General features: G+C 48.1%; 1 protein-coding gene across 1 annotated transcript; it reads right to left on the bottom strand.

Moving 5' to 3' along the window:
* Window positions 1–695: 695 nt before the first annotated feature.
* LOC119194841 (trichohyalin) lies at window positions 696–17214 on the bottom strand. Its single transcript, XM_062559762.1, has 16 exons — window positions 17180–17214; window positions 16950–17050; window positions 16193–16414; window positions 15888–16054; window positions 15145–15182; window positions 11876–11916; window positions 11417–11694; window positions 10336–10485; window positions 9277–9335; window positions 8536–8556; window positions 7387–7577; window positions 7203–7258; window positions 3842–6830; window positions 3220–3767; window positions 1233–1452; window positions 696–1154 (listed from the first exon to the last, which is right to left on the bottom strand). The coding sequence occupies exons 1-16, from the start codon at window positions 17212–17214 to the stop codon at window positions 940–942; spliced, it is 5331 nt and encodes a 1776-aa protein (XP_062415746.1). The 3' UTR covers window positions 696–939.
* Between the last annotated feature and the right edge of the window lie 8837 nt (window positions 17215–26051).

The raw sequence follows: 26051 nt of genomic DNA, 5'->3' as shown, positions 1-26051 counted from the left end.
TAAAACGAGGCTTCTTAAACACTTTAAATGGTGAAAGTCCACATCCCCCCCCCCCCCGAAAAAGCTGCAATAAACATTTGTAAGTCTGTTTAGTCTATTTACATGAAGAATACAAGAGGATAAGGTTCCTCCTTCCATGATGTCACCTGTTCACTACACAACCGCTGAGGCTCCTCCCCGTCGCCATGGCAACGACGGACAGAGCATCCTTAGACGTAAGGGGGGGGGGGATTAAAGTTCTTCAGCCGCTTCTCAGCAGAGGAGATGAGTTTCATCGAGTCTGAAGAAGAAATGACATCACTTTAATAAAATAGAACCAAAGAATTCAGTATGATGTCATAAAACATTCAATGTTATAAATATATATAAAGATCATAACCAGAAATAATCTACATAATTTATATAATGTCAGAATGTAGTAAAGACCAAATTGTATAATAAAAAGTAGATAATACAATAGATAGTAACGTAACCTAAGTAAAGTAGATTATTATTAGTAAAGAGTCGTATAGATAGAAGTATTCCTGAGGACCCTCTACTCACCTTTCGGAGTATTCTCAGGTGAGGTACAATCCGGGGGGGGGCGATGTGTTTGGATCTGTAGGAAGAGAAGCTGAAGGTGTGAAGGAGGAAGTGCAGCTACAGCGTCTCTGCACAAGAGGCTCCGCCCCTTTGGATGGAGAACGTAGAACCACATGAATATTCTCCCAGTAAACCGATTCATTAACACGTCTGTTTACGGTTTCCATCAAAAACACTAAAACACATTTGAGTGGAGATGTTTCAACGATCTGAGAAGAAGTGGAGATGTTTCAACGATCTGAGAAGGCGTTTCTCATCCCAGGAGCATCATGGGAAAAGCCCAAAGCAACCCATCCTGGTGACCTTCCAACCTTTCCTCTTCCCAGGCTTCACTGAATCTTTCTGAGTGGGAGGTCCTCACCTGCACACCGCCCCGCGCCCCGGCACCACCTGGCAGCGCCCCCCCCCCCGGCAGTGGTCGGGCCTCAGGAGGCAGATGCTGCGGCAGGGCAGGCCGTCCACCGACAGGAAGCCCGGCTGGCACACGCAGCGCGGCTCCCCCGTGAGCCCGCTCAGCACGCAGCGCGAGGAGGCGCCGCACGCCAGGAAGCGGCAGGCCCCCGCCTGGTCAGCTGGGGGGGAGGGGAACAGCACGTTAGGCTTCATCGGGGTCATGAAGGCGTCTTTGGGAGACGTCTCCCGCCCCCTACCTGGCTCCACGTCCAGCGAGCGCGTGTCGATCTGGATGTGGCGGTCCCTGGAGGCGGCGGAGCAGAACTCCTCCAGCACCGCCTGCACCGCCTCCGTCAGGTTGTACGGAACCGACTTGTTGAACTTCACTTTGCTGTTGACCACCACGCTGCCCTTCCTGAAGTTCAGGATCTCCAGGTCCCTGAAGCCCGTCAGGTTGGCCTGCAGGTACGGCAGCAGCTGGGGGGGGGGGTTATAATGATTATAATCTAATATCTACTTTATATTCATCTGAGAACATCTCCTTCAAACTACTTCATTTATTCAAGTTTGTCCCTGAAGGCTTTTTTCAACATTACGTCTGAACTGATGGAGGCGACTTGGAGGTCGTCATCTCAATCAGAACGTCCTAAAAAACCAGCCTCCATCCTGCAGGAAGACTCACGATGGGTGGGTGATAACGGTTTTATTCCGTAATGAGTTTCAGGATTCACAATAAAGATATAACTCCAACACACGATAGATTATATATATATATATATATAGATCAATCAAAAAAGAAAAATGAACTATTATTTCAAATCAAGAGTTCTGTCCCCTTTACATCAGGTCACAATCATTAATGATCCTGTTTCTCAGTGAGTCCCTTTGAATGAAGGTCAACAAACTGCTCACAGCTCTCTGTCTCCGTCAGACGGACCGAGTGGATTCATCCACGTGTTCATGTTCAAACAGCTGGGAGCTTCCTGGTGGACCTGTACCCCCATGAGTGCAGAGTCAAGGGCAGGACTTGTACTGTTTATGCAGAGGGACAGATGTTTGTTTTGCAGATATTGGCCGACGATGACGAAGATGAAGAGTTGAGTGGTGAGAAAAGTGGATTTAATGAATCATGCGAGGACTAAAAATGAAATGAATTGTATTCCTGCCCGCTAGATGATTTTAATTGTGTAATTAAAATTCTTCTAATGTGTTTTTGTTTCCAGAGAGAAGCTTCTCTGTAGCTCCTCAGCGAGGAGGTTTGTTGTGTGTTGAATCCGTTTGTGATGAATTCCCCTCTTTTCTCCCTCCTTGTTAGCGTAGGATCCCTCCACCTCAACACTAATCTATAATATACTACACATATTCACTATCAATTAACACCTTCATATATTTTTCTAATATTTTTTTTAGGGCCGGGACTCGATTAAAAATATTTGTTTTGTAATTAATTAATCGAAATTAATCGCATATATTATACGTACAAATATATGACCTGAGGACAGTGAGAAGTCATTTTTTTCACATGGATTTTTATTTTTATTCAACCAATTCCAGTGTAGAAATATAGTACTTTCATAAATTCAGGTAGCCTATAGGTAAGTAGACCTTCTGTAAACTATGTTTTTTTAAGTAGACCAATACTTTCAAGTACATTCAGAACATTGGTTATTTTTTCAGAGGTGGACTTAGTTACCCTGGTCCTTAAACCAGTCATCTGGTGCAGTGTGGGTTGGGTGTGGGTCCTTGTACGTCCACGCTAGCTGCTAATTGTGTTGCGTTGAGGTGATACTTGAGGCTCGATGTGAATTCCTTGTTGCACAGCTTGCACACAACCACGCTCTTATCGACGCTTCCATCCGTGTGTTTATTTTAACAAGATTTCCCATTCACGGGGCCACCCGACACGGTCTCGTCAGCTTCTTCGTTAATGTTCACTGTGGTTTGTTGTTGTCTGAAGTCATGGACGCTAGTTGGTGCTCCAGTATAATCGGTCCTCCGAAACTCATCCAGTGAGAAACGTTCCGCGGTGCAAAAAATACGTGTAAAAATACGTAAAAAATGTTTAATCCGTTATTTTTATGTGTAATTAATTAATCTTAATTCATATTGTAATTCATTAATCGCAATTAACGCGCTAAAGTCCACATTTTTTTATCTTCACGTTTTAGAACGATGACAGAAACCAAAATCCTTTCATGTTTTAACAATCTATAGATCTATAATAAGATGTGCTTCCCTACTCACCACGTCTAAGAAGGTTCCCTCCAGTGATCGGTACTCCGAGGACGTCTTGTTGAAGAGGTCCTCGGAGAAGTCCATGTTGGTGACCCTCAGGCTGAAGAACACCACCAGCTCGCGGCCGTGGCTGGCCGTGGTCATGGAGGGCGTGGTCAGGTACCTCAGCGGAGGCGGGGCCGTGGCGCCGGCGAGGCGCTCCTCTGCGGCGGTCGGGAAGCCGCTCCCCTCGTCTGGCGGCGCCGGGTTGGTTTGATCCAGCTCCACCGTCAGGTCCAGCACTGCCTCGTCGACGGCGTCCTCGCCAGCTGCCGGCGGGACGGTCTGGCCGCCGCCCGCCTCCGGCCCCGCCTCTCCAAAGTCTTCGTCGATGACGACCACCACTGCGTCGCTGTCGTCCTCTGGAGACCCGGGAGCCGAGGGCACGACCGACTGCACCTCAAAGAGCCCAGGGTCCACCGTCGGGTCAGGGGGCACCTCGGCTGCCGGGGGTGTGTGGAAGGAGTCCGGCGCCACGGCGTCTCTTTCCGGGGACGATTCTGATGAGTCGAGGTCGTCTGTAAAGGATCGAATGGGTTACAGAATCCACTACACCGGTGTAGAACATCTGTTTATGGATCTCGCTCCTCACCTGCTGCGCTATCGAGCCGTGGAGCTTCCTTCTCCAGGGAAGAGTCTTCTACGACGGGATGCTCTGGTTCACCGTCTTCAGAGGGCTGGAGGTCTACCGGTACAAGGTTGTCCTCCTGGTCCAAAGGGTTGAGGGTCTTGATGGATCCGGCGGGTGGCTCCGTCACATCTTCATTTACTTCTGGTTCCAAAAGCTCATCTACCTCCTCCGGGTTCCGTTCTGGGAAATCAACTCCTACTTCCACTTTGGGCTCTGAAGGTTCGGTTAAATCTTCTGCAGGTGCTTCTTCTTCTTCTTCTGCTTTTACAGAATCAATTACATCCTCTTCTGGTTGAGGTTTATCCGCTTCTTCTTCTGAATCATCCTTTAAGACTTCTTCACTTGGTTCTGAAACATCTTCTGGCTCCGTTAATTCTGCAGCTTGGACCTCTTGATCTCCGGCTTTGATAACTTCCTCATCTACTCCTAGAAACTCCAAAATGTCCTTGTCTGATTTTACATCCTCCACCTCTTCTTCTGCCGGTTTCACAACATTAACTGCCTCCACCACATTTTCCCGTTCGGAAACCTGAGGTACTACTTCCGCAGGAACTTCAGGTATCACTTCCTCTGAATCTTTGGTTACTACTTCCTCAGGAATGTTTTCTGGTTGCAGAACTTCCACTCCGTCTTCATGCAAAATCTCAAGTGAGCTATCGTGTGTTTCAGAATCCTCATCAAGCTTCTTCTCCAGATCTTCAGCTTCTTCTTCCTCTGGCTCGAAAACTTTAATGGTGTCCTCCTCCTCAACTATGTCCTCCTCCTCAGCTATGTCCTCCTCCTCAGCTTTGTCCTCCTCCTCAGCTTTGTCCTCCTCCTCAGCTATGTCCTCCTCCTCAGCTTTGTCTTTTTCCTCAGTTTTGTCTTTCTCCTCAGCTATGTCCTCCTCCTCAGCTATGTCCTCCTCCTCAGCTTTGTCTTTATCCTCAGCTATGTCCTCCTCCTCAGCTTTGTCTTTCTCCTCAGCTATGTCCTCCTCCTCAGCTTCGTCTTTTTCCTCAGTTTTGTCTTTCTCCTCAGCTATGTCCTCCTCCTCAGCTTTGTCCTCCTCCTCAGCTATGTCCTCCTCCTCCGCTTTGTCTTTCTCCTCAGCTTTGTCTTTCTCCTCAGCTATGTCCTCCTCCTCAGCTTTGTCCTCCTCCTCAGCTTTGTCTTTTTCCTCAGTTTTGTCTTTCTCCTCAGCTATGTCCTCCTCCTCAGCTTTGTCCTCCTCCTCAGCTATGTCCTCCTCCTCAGCTTTGTCTTTCTCCTCAGCTATGTCCTCCTCCTCAGCTTTGTCCTCCTCCTCAGCTATGCCCTCCTCCTCAGCTTTGTCTTTCTCCACAGCTTTGTCTTTCTCCTCAGCTTTGTCTTTCTCCTCAGGTTTGTCTTTTTCCTCAGCTCTGTCTTTCTCCTCAGCTATGTCCTCCTCCTCCTCAGCTTTGTCTTTCTCCTCAGCTATGTCTTTCTCCTCAGCTTTGTCTTTCTCCTCAGCTTTGTCTTTCTCCTCAGCTATGTCTTTCTCCTCAGCTTTGTCCTCCTCCTCAGCTTTGTCTTTCTCCTCAGCTATGTCTTTCTCCTCAGCTTTGTCTTTCTCCTCAGCTTTGTCCTCCTCCTCAGCTTTGTCTTTCTCCTCAGCTTTATCTTTCTCCTCAGCTATGTCCTCCTCCTCAGCTATGTCTTTCTCCTCAGCTATGTCCTCCTCCTCAGCTATGTCTTTCTCCTCAGCTTTGTCCTCCTCCTCAGCTATGTCTTTCTCCTCAGCTTTGTCCTCCTCCTCAGCTTTGTCTTTCTCCTCAGCTATGTCTTTCTCCTCAGCTTTGTCTTTCTCCTCAGCTTTGTCTTTCTCCTCAGCTATGTCCTCCTCCTCAGCTTTGTCTTTCTCCTCAGCTTTGTCCTCCTCCTCAGCTTTGTCTTTCTCCTCAGCTTTATCTTTCTCCTCAGCTATGTCCTCCTCCTCAGCTATGTCTTTCTCCTCAGCTATGTCCTCCTCCTCAGCTATGTCTTTCTCCTCAGCTTTGTCCTCCTCCTCAGCTATGTCTTTCTCCTCAGCTTTGTCCTCCTCCTCAGCTTTGTCTTTCTCCTCAGCTATGTCTTTCTCCTCAGCTTTGTCTTTCTCCTCAGCTTTGTCTTTCTCCTCAGCTTTGTCCTCCTCCTCAGCTTTGTCTTTCTCCTCAGCTATGTCCTCCTCCTCAGCTATGTCCTCCTCCTCAGCTATGTCTTTCTCCTCAGCTTTTTCCATCTCAGGTTCCGTCCCCTCTAACTTCCCTTTCTCTGTTTCATAAACTGTAGTTTCTTCAGATGTTGGCTGCAGTACCTCAGGCTCTTCAACGGGATCCACCTCCAGCTCCACCTTAGGTTCAAGCAATTCAATTTCACTGTCCGACACGTCCTCTGCACCCGCGTTCTCCTCCTCCTCCTCTGGGAGAACATTCACATATTCGTCTTCTCGGGCGGCGCCTGGCGGGGTCGTGATGGATGCCACTCCGGACCGTTCCTCTTCAGCGGGAGCTGTGGTCAGTAATATCTGCGGGGTCGGGGTCACGGGATCCGGACCGGGGGGGTCCCGGTCATCGTCGACAGGATTCAGGTCTTCCTCCGATATCACGTTGGGGGAGGGACTGAGGTGCGTAGCGTCCGTCTCCAGCTCCAGGACCACGGGGGGGGTCGGGATGTAGTCCCTCACAAGCTCGCCCGTTTCCTCGCGATGAATGGTTTCGACCTCGTGCGTAATGATTGGCAGTTCTTCCTCCCCCTCCTCCTCCTCGTCCTCCTCCTCGTCCTCCTCGTCTGAAGGTGCCTCTGACCGGGGAACTTCCACCGAGGCCGTCACACCGGCCACGGGATCCAGCAGCGTCACGAGGGCATTTTCCTTCTCCAGGGGGGGGAGGGGAAGCGAGGGCCGACCTTTATCCTCCTCCGGCTCGTCGGGGGAGACTTCGAACTCGTTGTGGGAGTCGGGCTCGCTGGACTGAGGGGAGACGAGGTGATTAATGCACAGCGCTGTGTCAGCAGGATCCCAAAAACCTTCCAGAAGCTTCTGTTATTCTGGGCTGGGATCAGAGAGCCTTTATCTTAAAGCAGCATGCGGGGACATTTTGTTTTAATCAGGTCAAATATCAAATATCAAATCATATAAATGAACGTTCTTCGTCACACATTGTAAATGACACACAGTGAAATGTGACCTGTGACCAGCTGCTTACCTTCATTTAGATGTCATTCTAATAAATGATTATACAACATATTGCAGGCTGTTTACACATCCTTTATACATCATTTCATGAATGTTTAAAGTAGTCTTGCTCCCACCGAGTCTAGATGCATCGATGGAACCTCTCACCTCGTTCTCCACTTTAACCGTCAAGGTCGCCGTCAGCGCCGGCAGGACGATCACTTCTGTCAAGAGCAAAGTGGGACAAAGCCGCCTCAATCTTTAGATGTTGTTCATGATTCTACTTCTACTCGTCAGCTCGCTTCATCGGGTGAAGGCTCTAAACACCGCACAGGAAGTGACGAGGTCCCACCTGGCTGGAAGTTGAGCGAGTCCAGATCGATGGGCAGCGACGCCTCCTCCCGCAGGGCCCTGGCCACCATCTCCCTGAGGCCCGAGTGGACCGGAGACTCCGGGGCGCCGGTCGCCTCCGAACCCGTGGAGCCCATTTTAGGAGAGTTCCCCTCAAACACCAGAGAGTAATGCACCGAGATGCCCCCGGGCCTGAGGTCACACAGAAGCAATCGCATCCTCTCAGTCGCCGCGTTGGCGAGGTGTGTGTCCACACACTCTCTGACGGAGTGTGTGGACACACACCTCGGGTCGCTCTACACGGTGATGGTTTTAGATGTTTGCTCTGAGACCCTTCAAAGAGGATCAGGTGGAGCGCTTTGCTGCTATACCGAGTCGTCACTTCGGTCCCCAGCTGCTTCGCTTCCTTCTCATTCCGCGCCGATGAAGGCGGGCGGGTGGAGGCGGGCGGGTGGAGGCGGGCGGGTGGAGGCGGGTGCAGCTAACGCATTAAAAGGCTTTTTAACTTCTCAAAGCAGAGAAATGTGCCTTGAACTTTTCCCCAGGGGAAATTAACCTTCTTCCAAATACAATAAAAACAGCTTTGGCCTCTTCCCTTTTGTCTCAGTGTGCACACACCTTCGATTCAGAGATCTTTCACTATCTGATGCCTCCTGTGTGTCTCTTCTCACTCGACAGCTCCACTAATCAGGGCCTTTAATACGAGGACAGAACTACTTGTAGTGTGGACAAACTCTGAAGTTCTAAGGATCTTTGTAGCTTTTGGTTTCCATATGGCAGACGTTCTGTCATGTTTTTATCCAACGCGCTCCGATAAACACTTCCTGCTCTGCGGTCAGACTCAGGTAGAGACTGCTGATCATAGTGTTAGCAGGTAAAGAGACCGATATTTCCCTCAGGAGGTGGTGGAGACCAAAAACAGAGCTAAAAGAGTCATTTGGAGGCTGCGCCCAAAGGGCAAGTTAACTGGACAATTACTGAATCCACGCACCTCCCCGTCCTGCTGCTACCGCCAGAAATGTCAGCTTAATATTAAGAAAATAATAACTAACAATAATGTCATAATAATAATGTTTCCAATATTGAATAAATACATCTATTAGCATGTGTCTATGACAATGGACAGCTACAGGAGGGGGGGTCGACCTACCCCTCAGTGTCCGGCGTCTCGCTTGCATCGGGGAGGAGAGAAGAAGAAACAAGTGTTACAGGATGGAGACCACCATCATGAAAGTCTCTGTCACGTGGACCACGAGGGACTCAGAGTTCTTCTCCATCTTAGAGCAGATCCACGTGGTTCTTTATGTCCCCTGACTCTGAGGCCACTATTCCCTCTCTTCTAGCTCCGTGTTTGGTCTGCACCGGCCGCTGACCACAAGGAGCTGAAGCTTTTTAACCGTTCTGTTAGAAGACGATAAAAATACGAGCTACAACATCCTTAATTAAAAGGATGAGAGATGCCTTCAGGACTCTGAGGATCTGATGTTTGAGGGAAAAGCAATAATCAAATGAGAGATTAAGCAAAATGTTTCATCTTTAAAGAAAAGCAAAACAACTAAATGATAATTCAAGCTTCATTTAAACTTCATTTAAAATGTTGATTTGCTCGTAAACAAGGAAAAATAGACTTTCTTCCACAAAACGCAGTTTTTTATGAAAAGGTTAAAAAAACTAATTTCTAACTTTCCAATCCAAGAAGACAACCATCACCTGTCTCTCATTATATATTGTATACATGCCACAGAATATACATATTATATAAATATATAATATATTATGTAAGATAAGGCCACTGCCTCTGCTCAACTAACATCCCCTCGTGGAGATTGATTTAGGCTTTAGAAGGACACCCCCCCCCCCCCCCTACGTCCCCCCCATGCTTGGGGCTCACCTGATCCCCAGCACGTGGATGTCTTTGTATCCTGGAAGCTTGTCGAACGCATGCTGCATCTGTGGAGACAAAGAGCATGAAGAGCTGAAGCCGCCGAGGAGCAGCGTGAGAAGGAAAGCCTCTTTGGCGAGTTGTGACATAAGCAAACGAACTTCCTGCTGCGCATCGCGTGAGACTCCAAATGATCCCCTCGCTTTTTCTAAAAGAGTCTTCTCCACGAGGGGGGGGGACACAGAGGCACTCCGCTCTTCTATTTGACGGCCTCGATTAAAGAAAGAGTGGATTGTGGGTAATCTTCTCCCTTTCTCCGGCCCTGAACTCCCAGCTCTCTGACGTAAGCTCCTTTAAGGTCAGGGACAAGGACTCAAGGGGACCGGGAAAAGGACTCAAGAGGACCAGGACAAGGACTCATGGGGACAAGGACTCAAGTGGACAGCAACTCATAGACACAGGGACTAATGGGGACAAGGACTCATAGATGCAGGGACTTATGGGGACAGGGACTCATAGATACAGGGACTCATAGATACAGGGACTAATGGGGACAGGGACTCATAGATACAGGGACTAATGGGGACAGGGACTCATAGATACAGGGACTTATGGGGACAGGGACTCATAGATACAGGGACTAATGGGGACAGAGACTCATAGATACAGGGACTAATGGGGACAGAGACTCATAGATACAGAGACTCATAGATACAGGGACTAATGGGGACAGAGACTCATAGATACAGGGACTAATGGGGACAGAGACTCATAGATACAGGGACTAATGGGGACAGAGACTCATAGATACAGGGACTAATGGGGACAGAGACTCATAGATACAGGGACTAATGGAGACAGAGACTCATAGATACAGAGACTCATAGATACAGAGACTCATAGATACAGGGACTCATAGATACAGGGACTATGCGGACAGGGGACATTTTGCAAAAGTATTTGGAGAAAATTCTCAATAATTAGCAGAATTGTCTCTTTTCTCTGGAAAACTATCATAAAGCTAAAATAAAGGTTGAAGGGGGAAAGGCCTGCTCACGGTGGACTCACCTGGTCCTGCAGGTGGTGAGCCAGGTCCACGTACTGGGGGGAGTCCGGGTCGTCCAGCAGCTCTCTGTAACCCGGATCCACCAGGTCGATGCTGAACTCCACCAACTGCTCCACCGGAGCCTCAGGGACCACGTTGTGATGCTCAGAGTCCTTCAGGAGGACAAACAGCAGTCAGGGGGACACGTTCCTGTTTGGACTAAGCAACCAAACCTCCATCTTCAGAGCAAAGCCAACGATTGACAGACAGGTGGAGGCAGTAATCGATCGATGGAGGGATGGACTGCGTGTGGCTGGTCACATGACCAATCTCCCAGAGAACACTTGGTCCACGGCATGAGTAATAATAGTTTATTAGAAAAGAACGTCAGGCCATCAACCAGGAAACGATTGATTCATCATTTGTTTGTAACATGTATTTTGTTTAAGTTGAAATGTGGTCGTTTGAGATGTTGATCAAACGTCTTCAGCCTCATTTCTGCTCCGCCTGAACGGACTCGCTGACGAATGTTGCATCACAAGTAGATGAGAAATGATCAGAGCGGAATGGGCCTGGAGATGTCTGAGGATGATTGGAATGATGGGGGTGGGGGCACCACCTCCATGTCACTTGCAGCTGCTCTCTAATCCAGTCAGGAGATTGCCTGAGAAATAAGGGGGGGTTTCTGGAGGAGGTGATTATTGAAGCTGGTCCCCCTAAAGCGCTTTGTGTCGAGAGCAGGAAGCCGTCAGCGAGATGAACCGCAGGAAACTCTGACACGTGTCACAGGAAGGAGAACCTGCTCTGGACGACCAGCGGCTCGTACCAACCCCCCCCCCCATCCCCCTTCCCCCCGCCCTGCACGCCGACAACCTCAACGAGAAGAATGAGGAGCGAATATTGAATTTTACGTTGCTGTGTTGCAGAGGTTACTCGCCAAACGTCATCAGAAGTGTCTGACGGGGTCATGGCGACGGTGTCATGGCAACGGTGTCATGGCGACGGCGTTACGCGTCATGTGACTTGTTGCCAAGAGACGGAGAGAGGAGATTTCTCCCCCTGTTGCCCTGCAGTGTACGTGTAGATGTGAGTGGATGCTGGTACCTCCTCCTCTTCCTCCTCCTCTTCCTTATCCGCTTCCTCTTCCTCCTCCACTTCCTTCTCCGCTTCCTCTTCTTCCTCCTCTTCCTTCTCCGCTTCCTCTCCCTCCTCCACTTCCTTCTCCTCTTCCTTCTCCTCCTCTTCCTCCACTTCGGCTGACCAGGTCTGCTGGAGATCAGGGGTCGGAGTGGTGCTCACAGGGCCGAGGAGGGTGGCGGTCGGAGTGCTGCTGGGGGTCACCGGGGGGGTCACCGGGGGGGCGACGGTCTGAACCTCTGACCCTAAAGTAGTGAGTAGAATCACCTTGAATCTTAACTCAGCTTTGATATACACTCAAAAGATCAATATGCATCTCACAGTGCATGTTCCACATGGCACTGAGATCAATACATGACATCATCATGACCATGATCAATAATTCGGTGATAGGCATAAATAAATGTATTGATAAGGAGCTCCTACCTCCTCCCTCAGGGATCAGCGGTGCATGCGGCGCCTCCCTTCTGCAGAACAAAAGACCTTATGAAACTCCTTCATGTGTGTTTAACAAGATGGATGAAGCTCGATTGATTCTTTCTGCTTGATTGGTTGATCTCAAAGTGATGGGAAATAACTAATGACGTTACACACCCCCTCTATCTGCCCCCTCTATCCCACATTCACCCCCTCTATCTGCCCCCTCTATCTCACATTCACCCCCTCTATCTGCCCCCTCTATCCCACATTCACCCCCTCTATCTGCCCCCTCTATCTCACATTCACCCCTCTATCTCCCCCCTCTATCCCACATTCACCCCCTCTATCTGCCCCCTCTATCCCACATTCACCCCTCTATCTCCCCCCTCTATCCCACATTCACCCCTCTATCTGCCCCCTCTATCCCACATTCACCCCCTCTATCTGCCCCCTCTATCCCACATTCACCCCTCTATCTCCCCCCTCTATCCCACATTCACCCCCTCTATCTGCCCCCTCTATCCCACATTCACCCCCTCTATCTGCCCCCTCTATCTCACATTCACCTCTCTATCTGCCCCCTCTATCCCACATTCACCTCCTCTATCTGCCCCCTCTATCTCACATTCACCCCTCTATCTGACCCCTCTATCCCACATTCACCCCCTCTATCTGCCCCCTCTATCCCACATTCACCCCTCTATCTGCCCCCTCTATCCCACATTCACCCCTCTATCTGCCCCCCCTATCTCACATTCACCCCTCTATCTGCCACCTCTATCTGCCCCCTCTATCTCACATTCACCTCCTCTATCTGCCCCCTCTATCTCACATTCACCCCTCTATCTGCCCCCTCTATCCCACATTCACCCCTCTATCTGCCCCCTCTATCTCACATTCACCCCTCTATCTGCCCCCTCTATCCCACATTCACCCCTCTATCTGCCCCCTCTATCCCACATTCACCCCCTCTATCTGCCCCCTCTATCCCACATTCACCCCTCTATCTCCCCCCTCTATCCCACATTCACCCCCTCTATCTGCCCCCTCTATCCCACATTCACCCCTCTATCTGCCCCCTCTATCTCACATTCACCCCTCTATCTCCCCCCTCTATCCCACATTCACCCCCTCTATCTGCCCCCTCTATCCCACATTCACCCCTCTATCTCCCCCCTCTATCTCACATTCACCCCTCTATCTGCCCCCTCTATCCCACATTCACCCCTCTATCTGCCCCCTCTATCCCACATTCACCCCCTCTATCTGCCCCCTCTATCCCACATTCACCCCTCTATCTCCCCCCTCTATCCCACATTCACCCCCTCTATCTGCCCCCTCTATCCCACATTCACCTCCTCTATCTGCCCCCTCTATCTCACATTCACCCCTCTATCTGCCCCCTCTATCCCACATTCACCTCCTCTATCTGCCCCCTCTATCTCACATTCACCCCTCTATCTGACCCCTCTATCCCACATTCACCCCTCTATCTGCCCCCTCTATCCCACATTCACCCCTCTATCTGCCCCCTCTATCTCACATTCACCCCTCTATCTGCCACCTCTATCTGCCCTCTCTATCCCACATTCACCCCCTCTATCTGCCCCCTCTATCTCACATTCACCCCTCTATCTGCCCCCTCTATCCCACATTCACCCCCTCTATCTGCCCCCTCTATCTCACATTCACCCCTCTATCTGCCACCTCTATCTGCCCCCTCTATCTCACATTCACCTCCTCTATCTGCCCCCTCTATCTCACATTCACCCCTCTATCTGCCCCCTCTATCCCACATTCACCTCCTCTATCTGCCCCCTCTATCTCACATTCACCCCTCTATCTGCCACCTCTATCTGCCCCCTCTATCTCACATTCACCTCCTCTATCTGCCCCCTCTATCCCAGATTCACCCCCTCTATCTGCCCCCTCTATCTCACATTCACCCCTCTATCTGCCCCCTCTATCCCACATTCACCCCTCTATCTGCCCCCTCTATCCCACATTCACCCCCTCTATCTGCCCCCTCTATCCCACATTCACCCCTCTATCCCCCCCCTCTATCCCACATTCACCCCCTCTATCTGCCCCCTCTATCCCACATTCACCTCCTCTATCTGCCCCCTCTATCTCATATTCACCCCTCTATCTGCCCCCTCTATCCCACATTCACCTCCTCTATCTGCCCCCTCTATCTCACATTCACCCCTCTATCTGACCCCTCTATCCCACATTCACCCCCTCTATCTGCCCCCTCTATCCCACATTCACCCCTCTATCTGCCCCCTCTATCTCACATTCACCCCTCTATCTGCCACCTCTATCTGCCCTCTCTATCCCACATTCACCCCCTCTATCTGCCCCCTCTATCCCACATTCACCCCCTCTATCTGCCCCCTCTATCTCACATTCACTCCTCTATCTGCCACCTCTATCTGCCCCCTCTATCTCACATTCACCTCCTCTATCTGCCCCGTCTATCTCACATTCACCCCTCTATCTGCCCCCTCTATCCCACATTCACCCCCTCTATCTGCCCCCTCTATCTCACATTCACCCCTCTATCTGCCACCTCTATCTGCCCCCTCTATCTCACATTCACCTCCTCTATCTGCCCCCTCTATCCCACATTCACCCCCTCTATCTGCCCCCTCTATCTCACATTCACCCCTCTATCTGCCCCCTCTATCTCACATTCACCCCTCTATCTGCCCCCTCTATCTCACATTCACCCCTCTATCTGCCACCTCTATCTGCCTCCTCTATCTCACATTCACCTCCTCTATCTGCCCCCTCTATCTCACATTCACCCCTCTATCTTCCCCCTCTATCCCACATTCACCCCTCTATCTGCCCCCTCTATCCCACATTCACCTCTCTATCTGCCCCCTCTATCTCACATTCACCCCTCTATCTGCCACCTCTATCTGCCCCCTCTATCGCACATTCACCCCCTCTATCTGCCCCCTCTATCTCACATTCACCCCTCTATCTGCCCCCTCTATCCCACATTCACCCCCTCTATCTGCCCCCTCTATCTCACATTCACCCCTCTATCTGCCCCCTCTATCTCACATTCACCCCCTCTATCTGCCCCCTCTATCTCACATTCACCCCTCTATCTGCCCCCTCTATCCCACATTCACCCCCTCTATCTGCCCCCTCTATCTCATATTCACCCCTCTATCTGCCCCCTCTATCTCACATTCATCCCTATATCTCCCCCCTCTATCTAACATTATTATGGGGGGGGGTCTGATGATCTTGGTCTTTACCCTGATGGAGGCGTCCTGTCTCTCATCCGGTTCATCCTCTGTGAACAACGATCACAACAATTATTGTTACAAAGATTGTGTTTGTTTGTGTTTGTTTTGGATTGAACTGATTTGTTGTGTTGGTTTTCTTTGTTGTTTTGTTGTGATCTAACAGCTCGTTGTGTGTTGCTAGTTCCAGTGAACATTAAGAAATGTGTGAATGTTAAACTTCTTTTAAGCCTCACTTACTTTTATTGATCAGCTCCTTCATATTTAAGAGCATTTTATTTTAATTGATGGCTTCTTCATTCATTTATTTGTTGATCTATTTTGTTTTGTTTGTATCTTTTACTAAACCCCTATTTTAATAACTTGTATTTAAATGTATTATTAGAAATGTATGTAAACAGATGAGGGAGACATTTCTTATTTTAATATTCCAAATAAACACGAAACATAAATGAAATACAATAAAGTACGGTTCAGTAACTTTCAGCCTGTTCTGTTTTTTAATCATCAGATCTATTACTGTGTTTTGATGTATAAAAACACAGTAATATGAAGGCAGCGGAACAACCAATGGGATCATTGTTCAATTTAAAGTCAATAAGAATGATTAAATACTTATTTTCCCTGCCTGCGTCCTTTAAACTACATTGTTTTGTTTTTTGACACAAACTAGATTCATTGAAATATAATTTAATTTATATATGTTTAGATCTCTTGAAGTGGAAACAATAAAACAGGCGAGCTGGTGGTCTCACCCTGTGAATCATGCTCAGGTGCTCCTCCGAGCCGCTGAAGTTCCTGGCGAGGTCGGAGATGCACAGCGACTCGTGCTGACACGTGTGGACCCACTTCTGGTACTCCGTGGTCCCCGGGATCCTGTCGAAGAAGATCCTGAAGGCCTCCCACACGGCCTCCTGGCAGACTGACACACACACACACTCAAATTAAGTGCAATCAGTGTCTTCTTCTTCTTTCTTAGATCTGAAGCTCACGTGTGCATTGGGGGGCCACATTGAGCATTACACAAACACAGCTGCATGGCGTGGGGTAGATGGAGTACCTCTGAGCTGGTAATACCCCTGGTGGCTGGCGAGCACCTCGGTGAGGGTCTCCTGAGGGCAGATCTTCACGCCGGCGTGAAGGAACACCGACCTCCTGGGTCGCCGTCGGGCCACTTGGAACCCTGACCCTTCCGTCTGCAGGGACACCCCCAGCAGCTCCGCCAGGCGGACCGGGCCACCGGCCGCAGGCCTCAGCGCCGCGCCCGGCCCGGCGCCGCCCCCTGGGCGGGGAAACACATGGGGTACAAAGATTGAGGGTCAGACTGGCTGGTGGTATCGGTGTCACTGCTGGTAAAGGTGCTAACGGTGTTAATGGTGCTAATGGTGCTAACAGTGTTAATTATGCTAACAGTGCTAACAGTGGTAATGGTGTTAATGGTGCTAACAGTGCTAATGGTGCTAATGGTGCTAACAGTGTTAATTATGCTAACAGTGCTAACAGTGGTGATGGTGTTAATGGTGCTAACAGTGCTAATGGTGTTAATGGTGTTAACGATGTTAATGGTGCTAACGGTGGTAATATATTAATGTTACTATTGTACTTTAAAAGTAAACCCAGCGCTGAAGATACTTCTTATTTGTGGTTGTTTTTAACAAACTTCACCGAGGCGTAGGCTTATGTTTAGGATGTTATAAGTATTTTTTTTGTTTTTGTTAATACGGGTAGATGTAGCGCGGCCAAAGAAGAAGCTTTGAGTTCATGGAGGATCGTTGGTTAGTGGTTGGTGAAGTGACTCGTAGATGGCTCCAGTTCACCTTTCACTCCCTTCTTCTTTCGTGATAGCAACCTATTTTGAGTGTTTTTCAGACCTCTCTGCTGGAGGACCTTGTTTGCTGAAGAGTTCAATCTCTGAAACCTTTGATGCACAGAGACAGGAAATGAGACTTTCCACTTTCACAACACACACTCAGGCCATGGACGATCAAACCCTTTTTTCTATATAAACCTGTTAATAGAAGAGCCCAGTGTGCTCTTTTAGATCCACCTGCCGGGGTTTGGGGGCTGGCTCTCCCTCCTCATGGCCACTCGTACTAAATATAAAAACACTCATTGTACCTGAAGGGTCTTCAAAATAAAAGCATCCACCAAACAGCGGCGTGCTGCCACTAGAAATGTTTCTGATCGTCTAGCAGATATAGTTGGGGCGCCGGTAAGTGGGTGATGTAATTCGTATCGACGCTTAACAACAAATGTTCTGAAACGGTGAGAGTTGCAGCAAGTTTGCTTTTATTTTTAATATTCAGCCGAACGGTCTGATCTGAGATGTCATGAGACAGGATCCCAATCTCTCTCTCTCTCTTGGGCCCTTGCTGGGTCGAAGCTGTCAGCAAGCCGTGCCATTACCCGATCTCCACCCTCCCCCTGCACGTCTTCGGGAGCCTTTCATTCAGACTCAAGGCTGTGAATGAAGACGAAGACCAAGGGATTCACTCCACTCGTTGCTGTTTGATCCAAGCTGGAGGTCTCACAGCCAAGAACTTACGCAACCGTAATAGGCTTTGCTTTTCATTGTGACCATGTTTAGAAAGTGTACGGCCCGTAAATCGTGCTATCTGCCCGCTCCCGACAACCCTCAACGTTCTTCTCACTGCAAAGGGGAAAAGTGGGGAAGCATTGGGACGTCTTTTTCACGTTGTAGAAGGACTTGAAGCGTCAAAAGGGATTGGGGCTCTTTTGGAGAACAAAACAAGGTTTACCTTTAATTCCAGCGGCTTGAGCAGCGAGGACGAACAGCAGCGCGAGTCCCAACTCCCACGGCATTGTGGGCCGTCTGAGACTTCCCAAAAGTCTGAGCGTGGAACAGCTGAATCCAGCAGGGCGGGAGGAGGAGGGGGGGCGAGGCAGCGTCCTCTGGCTCAGGTGGAGCTCATTGGGTGCAGTCCGGTTGCAGCGGGTTTTGTTTGCATGGGAGACGGACTCGTCGAAGGCCTCCGAGCTGCGGCAGGAAGAACTGGCGATGAAGCCGCTCCTCTCCGGACCGCGGGGAGCAACGAGGTTAAAAGAGAATAATCTGTTTATCTAGCGCTCAGACATAATCCGTCTTTACCCCCCCGGCCCTCTCAGCACTGGCGTCATCCTGTTAGCGGCTCCCTGCGGGAGGGGGGGGGGGGGGCGTGTGTTACCGTCAACCACGTCAACCACGTCAACCACGTCAACCAGTGTATTCAGCCCCCACCACCTCCAGGCCTTCCCTCGCTCAGGTGTTCCCCTTTTATTCATTGATTCTAAGCAGGCGGAGGGATGTGACCCAGATCCTCCAACACGTCCTCGTCTGCTCCAGTGGTACTGGTCTGTACTGGTCTGTACTGGTCTACATTGGTCTACACTGGTCTATACTGGTCTACACTGGTCTGTACTGGTCTATTCTTGGTCTACACTGGTCCAAACTGGGCTATGCTGGTTTATACTGGTCTATACTGGTCTATACTGGTCTAAACTGGGCTATACTGGTCTATACTGGTCTATACTGGTCGGTACTGGTCTACACTGGTCTATACTGGTCTACACTGGTCTACACTGGTCTATCCTGGTCTGTGTGCTTCTTATCAGCATTCGTGACTCGTCGATTCAGATTAAAAAGGTTTGAAGTTTCATTTTTATCCTTGTAAAATTTGCTCTTTTTTCCTTTAATAAATGGGTTAGTGCGGTGACACTGCAGTCTGCCTCTGAGGAATAAAGGAATACTTAAATGTCATGCTTTTGTTACAAGTCCTGAAGACGTTTGTTACATCAATGTATTTCATATGTTAACATATATATATGTATTTTACTGGCCCAATAAAAGTACTTAAAACACATTATTTCTTATGATTTTAATATTTTTTCTTTAATGAAAGGCTCCATTTTTTCGGAGGAGACAAATTTCTTTCTTACTTTAATTGATATTTTGCATGAAAAACCTTATTAACACCACAGAAGAAGAAAAAATGTAATTGTTTAAGGAGCTGGAGGCGGGGCTTGTTTGAAGATCTGGAGGCGGGGCTTGTTTGAGGAGCTGGAGGCGGAGCTTGTTTGATGATCTGGAGGCGGGGCTTGTTTGAGGAGCTGGAGGGGGAGCATGTTTGGCAATGCAACAAATCAAAAAAATTGACTAATCGATATATTGCTCATTGTTCCTTGCTGATTGATCTTAAATTAAAAAAAAACTCAAAGCTGTTCTACAGGAGGAACCCAAGCGTCCTCTAACCTGGTCCTTCAGGAAGAGGACCTCTCAGTCTGGGAGGAGAAGTGATGTTTTGGTGAGACCAAGTGGGGGAAAGTTGAGGCATTAACTGGTTTTAGGTCAGCTGAAGCTCAGACATCAGCGAGTTCCACCAGAAAGGCAAAAGAAGATTACAAATTTTAATCTGTAATCCTCCGTCCACCCGCGTTCTGTTTATCTCACTGCTTCTGTGTTGGACAGCAGTAGTAGTAGTAGTAGTAGTAATAGTAGAAGTAGTAGTAGAAGTGTACCTAAACCAGTAGCAGTGGCAGTACTTGTAGTGATTGTAGTAGTACTAAAATTAGTTGTAGTAGTACTGTAGATATATGTGGTACTGTTATCTGTCCTCTTTGGTGTTTTATGTATTCAGGAAAACACTAAAGCCAGATCAATTAATTATTATTATTAATAATAAGTATTTGAAATTCAGCTCAAAAGTCACGCTGATATTGACAGAGGAATCTGACAAACCAGGGAACGAGGAGCAAGTGAAACCTGAACTCTGCGTGTTTATTAAACATTTGTTTGGATGTGAAGCTCAAAGGCTTCTCCCAATAAGCCGGGTTCTGCTGTTCATCCCACCGAGCCCAGACGGGAAACAAGGATAATCCCTTTAATTTGGTCCATTGAGGCGCTTTGTTTCACCTGTTTCGCCTAAACCCCCCCTGGCAACAACAGGTCACGTGACAACTTCCTGTTTCCCATCAGTCAGAATGATAATGTGCTTAAGAAGTCTGGATCTGGATTCATTGGGCGGTACGAATCCGCCAGCGTTTTCTTCTAAACGTGTGCTTGCTGGCTTTGGGATCATTTACCACATTGAGTCCCCCCCCCCTCAACCTGCGTCTCAGCCACTTAATCAATGAGAGCCATTAGAGCCATTAGAGCCAATAGAGCGACCCGGTACACCTGCTAATGAGTCCGCTTCTCACCCGGACCACTTGGGAGCCGCTCCAGGTGAGCGTGATGAATGGACTCCGAACTCAACGGTTACCGCGGCGATGAGACGACTTCCTGCGCAAGACAGAGGAACGGACCAGGTGTGGAATGCAATCACATCTGTATTTGAGTCCGTCCCCAGAAAGCCACCCTCAGACTGAGAAACAGTGTGACCTGGTGGGGCTTTGGATCCACGCAGGCCTTCATGCGGTCACTGGAAAGTGTTTCAACAAGTCGTCGTTGGAATGTCCTTTCTTTCACAAAGTTATGAATACTCATAAAACGTTTTATGGACATCCACATCCCAACGAGACCCGACTGCCCGATGTCTCGTGTTGATGATTCATCCTTAAACACAAACCGACGCGTCCTAACGGACAGATTATCGCCGTCGAGTCTTTGTGGAGAAGAACATGAATCACTCGGATGAGACCAAAAGGATTAACGGAAAGCTCATTTTCTCTGTGTGCAACAGCTTCCTCGTTGTTATTCATAGAAAAGAAGGGAAATGTCATGTATTAAAATAATGCAGCAGAATGCAAATGATGGAGATTTAATGAAGAGCAGGGAAGAACCATCAAAAGGTGTAAAACTGCAAAACACTTTGTTTTTCTAGCGACCTCCAAACGAGAGATTCCTCCGCGATGGACCACTGGGTCCTTATGGACTCGCTTTACTTCGTGGAGCTGCTGGGCCTCCGTAGGATGGACTAACGTAGTAAACTGTCCCCTCAGAGGGACGCTGCAGATCATCTGTCCACCGGGGAGCCACAAGTCAAATAGGGAACATCGATCACCATTTAGGGGAATGCAATAAGAGGCTTCTACAGGTGCTCAGGGGACATCACTCTTCCATTGAGGATTTTCAGATTCTTTTTGCAGGAAAAGAGGATTTACATCTGCTGCCAAACCCCAACTATATACCATATACATATATATATATAGTATATATATATATGTATATGTATATAATACGTTATGAAGTGTATTTGCTTGGTATAATAGTCCCACAGTTTTGAACACTAGTTCCTGCCAAGAGGAAACTTTGAGATGTTAATTTTGCTGCAGGAAAAAAACTTACTGGCCCAAATCATCAGACTTCTTCCTCTGGGGAGCATGAATATGAATCCTGGGAACCAGCTGACGTGATGCTTGGCTCCTGACTGAGTGGAGTTTTAGAAGCTGGTTTGAATCCAAACGAGAGAACGAGTCGAAGAACATGTTGCAGAGGAGACAGAAGGACTCGGAGGTGAAGCTCTCATTAGAAGGGTTTCCACCGTGATGAGATGTCAAACTGCCCCCCCCCCCCCCCCCCCACACACACACACACACAAACACACACACACACACACACACATCCCATCTCATTTCCCTTCTTGGCTTCATGGAGTGAGATGTTGTGTGTCTGCAGGGACGCACCAGAGCGGTGAGTGGACACATGGTGGACATGTCTCCCACAGCTCTTTAAACCTGCAGAGAACAAAGCTGCAGTACTGAGCTGCTGTGTGTGTGTGTGTGTGTGTGTGTGTGCGTGTGTGTGTGTGCACACTCAGGTGCAGCCGTTGTGTAACCTGTCGCCTGTTATCTAACCGCCTGTAATGACGGCTGATTCACACGTTGGGTCACGGGGAGAACGCCGTCGGCTGGAATGATCTGCACAGAAGAACATAAATACACTCAATTTGACATGCACACACACACACGCACGCACGCACGCACGCACACGCACGCACGCACACACACGGTTCTCAGCCTCTGGATATTGATAGTCATGAAAAATAGATAGGTGGCCATCTTGTTGTTACACACTTTTTCACAGAATTTCCTGAAAATGTGCCACAAAAAATGAATCTGTCTCCACGTTATTTTTTTGTGTTTATTGCTTTGATTTGAACCGTGAAAGTTTGACATGTAGCGCTCACAGTAACACGCGTTGTGTTACTGTGTATCTGTGTGTGCAGTATCTATATATATGTATATATGTGTGTATATATCTTTAAAGCCTGCAGTGAGGAGGAGGAGGAGGAGGAGGAGGAGGAGGAGGAGGAGACCAGGATTCAATCAAATGGCAGAACACTTGAGTTGTAGAATCACGTCTGAATTAAACGGTGTGTTTAAAGCTCTTAATAACCTTCAAACTCATTTCCTGAAGCAGCCACTTGCCTTTATTGTCCTCTTTAATAAAACTCTGGTTATTCCTCCAGGACTCATCTTTTCTCTTCTGAACCATCTCTGAGTGATAAAGAGCACGCTGGTTCTTCTTAGATGATGTAGTTTAGGAGGTAGGAGAGAGTGAAGGAATGAGGGATGCTTCCTCCACTGACCTTCCATGTCAAACTAGGATTAATCGCTCTCATCTATATACACATTTCATTGCTCCGCGAGCTTCTTCTTCTTCCTGCAGAATTCACTGTAATATGCATTAGATTGGGAGGAGACAACCCGGGGTAGATGTCCCTGAGAGGTGAAGACGTTTTCTCTTCTTCTCTGAGAGAACAACCTGAAAGAATGAAGAATGAGATGAAAGTTTTCTATTGTCTGAAGACTCAATCGAGTTGTGTTGGACCCTCATCAGCATGTCCCACCGAGGAGGACATAGAGAAGATGTTCCTCTGCACGTACAGTTAACACTTCTGCAGGTATTTAGTCATGAAGGTGTGAAGAAGTGACACCCCCCCCCCTCCCTCCGTCCACCCTGCAAAGTGGGGCAGTCACTGCAACATTAAAGTGTAGTTGATGGAAGTATTGGGAGCTCATTATGTGAAGTTAAGATGTTCTGGTATCATATCAGCACTTTATTTTTAAAAAGCAGCCTTCTGGGTGAAATGAAAGTTAGTTTGGTTTCAGATAAACACCAAAACAAAGTGAAACATAATCAGCGTTCACAAACAGTAACGTGATGTCACACTAACTGCTGTGCTTTATTTATACTGCACTGTGCTCCCAGTTGAAGCCAAACTACATGCTGTTAAAAGACACAACTTCTTAACAAACCAGACTTTCTCCTAAATGTCACTGTTTTTGTAGCCTGAATGTGAACAAATAAACTTTAAATAAATAAAAATTGACGGACACCCCCCAGCTGGTAAAAACAGACTCAGGGCCGGGTAGTCAGGGGCGAAAAATGTCTTTACTTCAGGCAGGGCTTCAGTACACAGGTAGTCAGGCAGAGCAGATCAATCCAAGATCAATCCAGCAGATCAATCCACAATGACGGGCAAAGATCAACGTGGGGACAGAAAGACGGGACGGCCCACTCAGGAAAATCACTGGTACGCCCATGAGACAAAAGAGACAAACTGTCACTCCTCCGCTCTGTTTGTATAATTGAAGAGCATTCAAGACCCTCTTTCCCCCAAGCATTAGTCCTCCATTTGAATGAAGCCTAATACAAGATAAGTGAGGGAGGTTTGGCGCTGGAGGACCTTCCCATGTTCTCATGTTCCTGTAACACCCAGACTGAGGCGTTAGGTCACGGGTTGCTTTCTGTAGTTTTTCTGTCACTCACCCTGCCCTCTGGTATCAGACACCTCCCCCCTGTGTGCTGCCGCCCTCTGTGATTGCAAGCCCCGCCCTTATAGTTTCCACCAGTGTCTCGTCCACATGTGTATTTAGTCTGTGCCGACGGCTCATTCCGTGCAAGTTTGTCTCTTTTGTCTAATGAGCCTTACCAGTGATTTCCCTGAGTGGGCCGTCCCGTGTTTCTGTCCACAAGTTGATTGTTGCCCGCCGGCTCTGCCTGACTACCCCGCCTTGAGTCTGCTTTTGAATCCAGGTCCTTGTGGCCCCAGCTCCCTAACAGTTCCCATGTTCTCATATTCTCATGTTCCCATGTACCTATGTTCTCATGTTCTTGTGTCCGTGTGTTCTCATGTTCTCATGTTCCCATGTTCTCATGTTCTCAAGTTCCCATGTTCTCATATTCTCATATTCTCATGTTCCCATGTTCTCAAGTTCTCATATTTTCAAGTTCCCATGTTCTCATGTTCCCATGTTTTCATGTTCTCATGTTCCCATGTTCTCATATTCTCATATTCTCATGTTCTCATGTTCTCATGTTCCTGTGTTCTCATGTTCTCATGTTCCTATGTTCTCGTGTTCTCATGTTCCCATGTTCTCATGTTCCCATGTTCTCATGTTCCCGTGTTCTCATGTTCCCGTTTTCTCATGTTCCCATGTTCTCATTTTCTCATGTTCCCATATTTTCATGTTCCCATGTTCTCATATTCTCATGTTCCTATGTTCCCATGTTCTCATGTTCCCATGTTTTCATGTTCCCATGTTCTCATATGATCATGTTCTCAGGTTCTCATGTTCCCATGTTCTCATATTCTCATGTTCCAATATTCTCATGTTCTCATGTTCCTGTGTTCTCATATTCCTGTGTTCTCATGTTCCCATGTTCTCATTTTCTCATGTTCCCATATTTTCATGTTCCCATGTTCTCATATTCTCATGTTCCCATATTCTCATGTTCTCATGTTCCTGTGTTCTCATGTTCTCGTGTTCTCATGTTCCCATATTCTCATGTTCTCATATTCTCATTGTTCTCATATTCTCATGTTTCCATGTTCTCATGTTCCTGAGCTTTCTGTGTCCTCATGTTCTCATGTTCTGTGGTCAGGAGGAGGACCTGTTGGATCCGATCATCTCCAGCTGAGGAGCCTTTATCTTCCCCTTGCCTCCCCGTCCAGGTGAATAATGCATCACATTAGTGCATGTGGTGGTGGGGGGGTCACATGATCACGTTTCATCACATAGATGCTGGTTTCTGAAGGTCGTCTCAGTGAAGCTGGGGGTGTGTGCAGCAGCAGGCTCTATACATGCAGCAAATCCCCTTGGCAACGGGTGTCCGGGGGGGCGATGTGTTGCATGACAACGACGCTCTGAGAGATTCACGGTGCGTGCGTTGAGTTTTAAACTCTCTGATTCCACGATGGAGCGGAGGAAGCTCCCTTACATTTCAAAGTTACATCAATACCAGTTACACCAATACCAGTTACACCAATTGGTGCGGTGTCACGGTGCCCCCCGTCCTCCTCGTCCTTGTCCTCCTCCTCGTCCTCCTTGTCCTCCTCCTCCTCGTCCTCCTCGTCCTCGCAGACCGCCCACAGCGGTGAGACCCAGTGCCTCTAAAACAATCAGAGCACACACACACACACACACACCCTCCAGCATTAATGTGCACTTACCAAAGCATCACTAATGAAGAGATACAGTAGAATACTGAAATGTGTTGTTGTTTATTTACGGTTAAAGAAAGGTCATTCCTTCATTTATTCTTTCATTCATTCATCCTTTCATTAATACACACGTCACTCAGTCCATCACTTGTCGTTAATTATTTATTATTTATTACACTTGTTATAGTAGTAGTGTCAGAAAGTGTCAAATGTGTTTGGGAGAAACTTTAATATTCACTCTGCTGTGGGGGTCTATTGTTATACACATGGACCCCCACAGCAGAGTGAATATGTACTATATATATATATATATACAGTATATACTGTATATGTGTATGTGTGTGAGGTGAAGGATGGAGAACTGGACCCGTGAAGCATCGCTCTGACGGCTTCTCAAGCACCGCGTTTACCTTTTTCTTATCTCAGGGATGAACGATGGACTCATCTTCTTTAGATTGTACCGTTTATGCTTTTTTTGCTCGACTCTCGGGGGATTGGATTCGAACCGAAAGCAGCGATCTGCTGGATGCTCAA

The sequence above is a fragment of the Pungitius pungitius genome, chromosome 20, assembly GCF_949316345.1.
Source record: "Pungitius pungitius chromosome 20, fPunPun2.1, whole genome shotgun sequence".
In the NCBI taxonomy this organism is placed as follows: domain Eukaryota; kingdom Metazoa; phylum Chordata; class Actinopteri; order Perciformes; family Gasterosteidae; genus Pungitius; species Pungitius pungitius.
Note: the sequence above shows the minus strand (reverse complement) of the source record. Positions and strands in the feature narration are given on the sequence as shown.